The sequence below is a fragment of the Pteropus alecto genome, unplaced genomic scaffold (assembly GCF_000325575.1).
Source record: "Pteropus alecto unplaced genomic scaffold, ASM32557v1 scaffold41, whole genome shotgun sequence".
NCBI classification, from domain to species: Eukaryota; Metazoa; Chordata; class Mammalia; order Chiroptera; family Pteropodidae; genus Pteropus; species Pteropus alecto.
In genome coordinates this window covers 2,041,849-2,048,741 of record NW_006430464.1, presented here as the reverse complement: position 1 = coordinate 2,048,741, position 6,893 = coordinate 2,041,849, and the positions used below count along the sequence as shown (strand labels likewise).

The window sequence follows — 6,893 nt, the reverse complement described above, 5'->3', positions numbered from 1 at the left end:
AGGCGGCTGTCTGGGGGTCTCCGTGAATCCTCCTTGGCATTGACGTTCACCCAGAAACACTCCGGTGTTGATCACGGGGTGCGCGTAGGAGTGTGTGAGTCCCCTGTTGCTGCTGTGACAACATACCAGCCATTGAGCGCCTTCAAATAGCACACGGGGACTCTCTCCTAGTTCTGGAGGTCAGAATCCAAAATCCGTCTCACTGGGCCCAAAGCAGCGTGCCGGAGGGAACGTGAGCTGTGTTATAAGCGGCCCGTGCACTTGCTAAAATTCAAAATACGGTGATCCAAGTGACATTGGCCCCAGGGTGCCAGGTAAGGGTGGAGCCCCAGGATGAGATAAGCAGCCTCCGACTAAGGGGGGATCCCACGCGGGGGGCATGGGGGACTTGCAGGGTCCCCGCCCCTTGCCCGCTAAGTCACTGTGGGTTTCATCCAAGAGGTTCTGTCCAAACCTCCAGCACGTGCCTGGCACCGAGGGAGGCCATTCCCAATGCCACAGCAATAATGGAAGTCGTGTGGGGCGCTGCGGGAGCCCCAGGGGGAGGGTGCCCTGTTCCAGTCCTCGAGGTTAGGGACGGGTCACGGAGGAGGCGACGCTTTCACGGGGGTTGGGGGGTTGGGGGGTTGGTTAAAGGTGTGCGCACATGCTACGTGGGGAGGCAGATGTTCTGGGCAGAGAGATTTGGGGGGGCAGGGGAGCAGTGAAGGAAGGGGAGCGGTCTGCCTGCAGGACGAGCAGGGCAGAGGGGAGCCGAGGGCGGAGGGGGCGGGAATGGTGCCCAGGGGTCTGGCCGGGTGGCTGGTCAGCGTCGCAGGAGGGAGATGGGGCTGGGGAAGCAGGGCGCCTCCGGCACAGGCAAAGGACCGGGCCAAGGCCCGGAGGTGGGAAAGAGGGTGCTGAGACGTGGGGGCGGGGACGGCGCTCCGGTGGCCCCTCACCTCGCGCCTCTGCCTCCCCACCAGGGGTCTCCGGGGACTGGAAGAACCACTTCACGGTGGCGCAGAGCGAAGCCTTCGACCGCGTCTACCGCGAGCAGATGCGGGGCCTGCCGACCTTCCCCTGGGACGAGAACCCCGAAGATGTCAGTCCGAACCCCGAAGATGTCAGTCCGGACCCCGAGCCCCGCCCTGACCCCAGCCCCAGCCCGGCCCAGGCTCCCGAGCCCCCCCACCCGTGACCCCGAGAATAAACGCATAGCTCCTGCCGCGGCTCCTCCATGCACCGTGAAGGTGGCGTGCGGCTGGTGGGCAGCGGGGGGCGCGCGAGGGCGGGCGGGGGCCGCAAGGGGACCCCACGCCCAGGGCCTCGGGAGGGCGCGGTCCTCCTCCGCACCCCGCACGCCCACGGCGTGGCTGACTCAGAAGCCCCGCCCAGAGGCAAAGGTGCTGCGGCCCAGACTCCTAGGTCCCTAGGGAGGAGGGCCGGGGACTCTGGGGTCTGGGGACGGAGGGGACAGGGGCTGGACTCTTGGGTCTCCCTCTAGGCTGTGGAAATTCAAGTTTCAGGCACGAAGCAGCTTTATTGTGAGCTTTATTCCAACTCACCCTTAGCAGCCACAAAACAGCCCCGGTGCCTGCTGGGTCCCTCTCCATGGCCCCGGGCCTTCCCCCCTCCACCCCCTTCCCCCACGCAGGTGTGTGTGTCCCCACCCACCTCCGGTCCCTCATTACTCAAGCTCCACTCCCCGGATCAGGGTCCAGTCCCCGTGGCCAAGCTCAGTTTATCCACACTCCTGAGCAGCTGGGTCAGGAAGCCCCCGGTCTTATCTCAGAGACGCCCCATCTTCACCCCACACAGTCCAGCGTGGGGGCCCCTCAGCCAGGCCTCCCCTGGGACAGGTGTGGAGGTGGCGGGAACCAGCTGTCTGCAGTTCTAGGATCCCGGCTTGCCCGGAGCTCCGCCCACTTTCTAGACCGTCACACTGAGGTCTAGCGTGGGCCTGGGGCTTGCCCGAGTTTTGGAATAAGCGGGGGAAAAAAATCCTTCTGCTTCTCTGCTCTGAGGCCAGAGACACGACCGCGAGGCAGAGGCTTCGCGATGACTGTCGCCCGGATCTCCTCAGTCGGGCCAGCCCAGTTGGCTTTGGCTCTCGTCACGGCTGCCCCGAGTCCCGCCCGGGGGGCCCAGTCTGGCTGCCAGCCACCTCTGGGTTCCGGGGCTTTGGGTGCAGCATCCTCACCAAACCTCTGTCGGGTGGGGGACAGGTAGCGGAGGCGGCGGGCAGAGGTGAGGGGCGGGGGGCCGGCCTCACCCCTGGGGGCCCCACCAGCACCCCGCTGCCTCATCAGGGCCTTGGCTGGGGTGTCTTTGGAGCCCCCGGACTTCTTGAGAAAGAGAGGGGGGTGAGGGCAGGTTCCCGGGGGGCCCAGAGCCAGGGAGAGAGAGGGTGGAAGGGGAGAGGAAGTGGTCAGGGAGGAGGCAGGTGAGGCCCCTGAGCTTCTAGAACCAGGAGAGACGTGAGGAGGGAAGCCTGGGATCCCCACACCTCTAGAGGGGACAAGGAGCTGCGTGCCCCCCTGCAGCTCTGCGGCTGCGGAGGACCAGGAAGCAGCTGGCAGCTGCACAGGGGAGCAAATATTTGCCGAGGGAGGTGATGCTGGGTGAGGGCGGCTGAGGACCAGGTGGACGCGAGGACCTTGTCCCTGCCCTGCCCATCCTTCTTCTGTGGAACCGAGGGAGGCGATTCCTGAGAAATTTCTCTCTCCCTCACCCTCAGGAGAGGCTCCTAGCTCCCACTTAGCAGATGGGGACACTGAGGCTCAGAGCGGGCACAGCTCACAGATGGACAGTCCCCCTGCATTGGGGGCGAGTCTGCCTGTCTCCCCCACATGGCACAGGTGTCACCCTCTCCACAGCCCACTTTACAGCTGAGGACACGGAGGCCCCAACTAGGGTCACCCAGAAAACTGGGACAGGCCATGTTGGAGCCCTGTGTCTAAGCTGCGGGGGTTGGGGGGGAGCGGCCCCCTCTGAGCTCATGATACTTGAGACCAGGAAGGGGGGCAACCAGGGCTGGCTTCCCATCCCCGTTGGTGCCTCAGTTTCCCCACCTGGGCAATGGGTAGATGGAGGTGCTGGAATATCACCCATCTCCTCGGAGTGCGGCTCAGTCTAGGCCGAACCCCCTGTGCGAAGGGGCTTGGCGTGGGGCCGGACACGTGGCTGTGCCCACAAGAGACAGCCGTTCTGACCCTGGGCGAGTCGCTTCGCCTCTCTGGGCCTCGGCTTTCCCATCTGTGAAGATGGGCGTGATAAGCGGACGGCCTCCCCGAGCTGGGGGGAGGACGTCAGGAAATAAATACAAATAAATCCCACGTGGGGAACGTATCACGAGGACGATTATCATTCTGGTTCGTTCTGTGGAACCCCTCGTCCAAACCAAACCGAGGCTGGGGCGACCGCCCGGCCCATTTCCTAGGTGGGAACACTGAGGTTCAGAGAAGGCGCGTCCCACCCCTCACTCTCACAGCTGGCATGTCACGGCCGGATTCGCACGCAAGGCCCTCGGGGACTCTGCCCTGTGCCACCTGGCACTCCCCGCCGCCCAGCGCACAGTAGGGGTACAAGGAACGGACGGTGCGGTTAGAAACTCGAGTGAGCAGCTTGGCTCCCCCGCCTCCCCGGGGCCAAGCACACAGTAGGCCCTCAGAAAACAGCGGACGCCCCGGAGCCCTGTGGCTCGACCTCAGGCTCACCTCACCGTCACCGTCACTGGAGCCTGACAGCTGGGACAGGCGGCTCAGGTCCCACAGGGAGCGGCTGGGCCGGGCTGGCGGGCCGCTGGGCGTTGGGGTGCGCTGGACGTTCCTCAGGATGTCGCTGAGTGCCAGCCCTGGCATGGCCGGGGGCTCCCGCCTGTCCCCCTGGAAGACCCGGCAGGCGGCCAGGCGTTGGGCCAGCGGTGACGCGTCGGGCGGTGGCGGTGACACGGGGGCCACAGGGCGGCGATGGGCTACGTGGTGTGGGCTGTGGGCCAGCTGGAGCATCCCCAGGGTGCTGACCAAGGGACCCAGGGCGGGTGCAGGAGGGAGCGGCCAGGAGGCTGCGTACAGTGTCCGGAACTCGCGGCTGAAGGCATCGGCGATCTCCCCGGTCAGCAGGGTCACCAGGCCACGGTGCAGGCGCGCATCGCTCCACGTGAAGCTGGGTGTCACGGAGACAGGTGTCAGGACCTGCACGCAGCCCCAGGGGCCTGGGCCGGCCCCCGCCACCAGCCCTCGACCTGGTCTTGGGGCAGGCTGTGTGACCGTGGCTTCGGGCAAGTCCTGCCACCCCTCGACATCTCCCTCTGGAGGACGGAAGCCACCGAGGTCACCACCCGAGGGCTGATGTGAGCTCAACACTTTAAGATGCTGAAATTATCATGTGGACTCAGACTTGGGTTTAAACCTGGGCTCTACCCGTCCCCACTGAGGGACGCCTCAGTTTTACCCCGCCTGGAAAGAGATGGGGTTCACCTTCCGACACCCACGGGGGCTGTTTTAAGACTCAGCCGCTTCCCGTGATGACGGCCATTCATAAGCACTTGCTGCGTGCCAGGCTCCGGCGGTGCCTGCTCTGTGCCTGTCTGCCCGTCTGGAAGGGGGACCGACACAGGAAGATTCGAACTAGGGAAGGCGGTCGAGTGCCCTGCATGGCGCCTGGCGTGTGCCCAGCTCTGACGGCCTGTGAGCTGTGGTGAGCGGCACCCTCGGATCCTGTCACCACTGTGGTTGCGAGTTAGAGTGCCTTGTGTGGGTCTTGTGCACGGCGAGTGCTCAGGAAATGCCCTCTTTGGAATCCAGAGGACCTGGGCTCTAATCCCAGGACGTGTCACCTTCCCTTCCCGAGCCCTGGTTTGCCGTGGACATTGTGCCTCAGGGGGCACGGCACCCAGCACCCAGCACCCAGCAGAGCGGATGAGTTAGTGCCAGGCCGGCGAGTGTGGGCCGAGTGCGCTTACCTTGGAGGGGTGGTGACGAACTCACTCCCCGGCCAGCCTGCCCCTCAGATTGTGACACCCCTCCCCCACCTATGACCTCGCCCACCGGAGCGGCCAGTGGGAACTCTGAGGGGTCTGTGAGGTCACCCCATTCCACAAAGGCTCTCGTCAGGCAGCAGCCGCTGGCTCGTCTCCGTCCCGCGGAAGTTTCTGGGACCCGAAGACTCGAGAGCCGTGGTCACGACGGAGCTCCTGAGAGGGACACGGAGCCTTCGGAACCAAGGACACCCCACGTGCTGACCCCGGGAGGCCAGAACCAAGGGCAAACGTCTCGTGGGCGTGAGGAGTGTCATTCAGCAGTTCCAGGAGGCCCAAGAAGCCCACGGCCTGGCTTGGGCACTGTCACCGCCGCCAGGCCACCATGGTCCTCGGCTGGCTGCTGCTTCTGGTGACGGCTCTGCCCCGGGGCACGACGGGCACCAAGGAGTGCGTGTTCTGTGAGCTGACCGACTCCTCGAGCTGCCCCGGCACCCACATGCACTGCGGTGACGATGAGGACTGCTTCACGGGCCAGGGGACATCCCCGGGCCTTGGCCCCATCATCAACAAAGGCTGCCTGCCATCCACGTTGTGCGGCCGCGAGGAGCCTGTCACCTACCAGGGCGTCACCTACAGCCTCATCTCTACCTGCTGCTCTGGCCACCTGTGTAATAGGGCCCCCAACCCTGCAGGCAGCCGGAGGGCACTGGGCATTCTGCTGCTGCTGCTCCGTCTGCTGTGACCAACATGGAGGGCAGGGCTTGGGACCCGCCTCCCGGCTCTGCTGCTCCCCGTGTCCCCTGCCTCCACCCTCTTCCCCCATTAAATGGCCAGAGGCTCTGGACAACCTCTTGTGGCCCTGGCTTCCTCTATTCTAGGGCTGTCCACCAGGAGCCCGGGGCTCCGTGAAGCACCCTGAGGTCTGGATTGGTGGCGGGTTTGACTAAAGCTTCTGCATTTCATTGGTTCTAAGACGCGGATCTTTCCACACTGATGAAGATGCTTCCCTCTGTCTGTGGCTCCTAGGGTTGATGAAATATGGTAATAATAACGATAACATTAATAAACAACAGTCGGTGTTTACGGAGCGCTTCTTATGTTACGTGCCAGGCGTCACAATCTCAATCCTCGTGTGCAGGTAGGAAGGTAGAGTCTCTCTCTGAAACATCTCGGTCTCCACACTGCTCTGCTCATTCTCAAAGTGTGGTCCCCCCGACCGGCGGCATCAGCATCCGCTGAGAACTTCCTAGAAACGCCTCCCCTGGCCCCACCCCGGCCTGGCCCGGCTGAGTGAGGGCGGCTCTCGGAAAGCTGTGTGTTCCCAAGTCCGCCGGTGCTTCCGGGCCTCGTTCAAGGCTGAAACCCAAGTCTAGGACGGCAGGCCTCGTGGGGGTAGGGGCGGCACCCAGCGATGTCTGCAGACAGGTTGGGTTGTCGTAACTAGGAAAGGGGAGGCTACCAGCATCTACTGGGTTGCAGTCCGGCGTCCCATGATGTCCCAGGAAAGTCCCCACCGCACAGTCATCGGCCCCAATGGGGGTGAAACATGGCTCTGGAGGCGCTGACCATGTCATTCCGTTCCAGAGGAGAAAACAGAGGCACAGAGGTGACGTCGTTGCCCAGAGTCACACAGCTAGTAACTGCCGGAGCTGGATTCGAACCCAGGCCGTCTGGGCTGAGTCCACGTGCCTGCCCGCACACCCCGCGCTATGATCTGGTGAGGTACAGGTACCCACTATTCACGCTTTCCAGATGGGGAAACTGAGGCTCAGAGCAGGGGAGGTCCGGGGTCACAGAGCTAAGAGGTAGCAGAGTCCGGGCCCAGGGTTGGTCGGACCCCAAAGAGAGCAGAGGAGGGACATCAGACAGTCTGAAGACCCGGCCACTTGGCACCCCAGACACTCCGAGAGGCGGGGTCATTACCCACCGG

At 64.1% G+C, this 6,893-nt stretch overlaps 3 protein-coding genes across 3 annotated transcripts in view; 2 read left to right on the top strand and 1 right to left on the bottom strand.

Moving 5' to 3' along the window:
- SULT2B1 (sulfotransferase family 2B member 1) overlaps positions 1-1,188 on the top strand; it is a gene marked incomplete at its 5' end in the record, with an annotated part of 10,375 nt that extends 9,187 nt beyond the window's left edge. The window contains one exon of the mRNA XM_025048834.1: positions 966-1,188. Coding sequence (XP_024904602.1) covers positions 966-1,180 — 215 coding nt within the window. The remainder of the gene's footprint in view (positions 1-965) is intronic.
- Positions 1,189-1,574: 386 nt separating this feature from the next.
- FAM83E (family with sequence similarity 83 member E) overlaps positions 1,575-6,893 on the bottom strand; it is an 8,977-nt gene continuing 3,658 nt past the window's right edge. The window contains exons 4-5 of the mRNA XM_025048833.1: positions 3,699-4,355; positions 1,575-2,333 (exon numbers count right to left, since the gene is read on the bottom strand). Of these exons, the coding sequence (XP_024904601.1) occupies positions 1,932-2,333; positions 3,699-4,355 (1,059 nt within the window). The 3' untranslated portion in view covers positions 1,575-1,931. The remainder of the gene's footprint in view (positions 2,334-3,698; positions 4,356-6,893) is intronic.
- SPACA4 (sperm acrosome associated 4) lies at positions 4,232-6,204 on the top strand. Its single transcript, XM_015592004.2, has one exon. It carries the CDS (start codon positions 5,346-5,348, stop codon positions 5,703-5,705), a length of 360 nt encoding a protein of 119 aa, XP_015447490.1. The 5' UTR covers positions 4,232-5,345; the 3' UTR covers positions 5,706-6,204.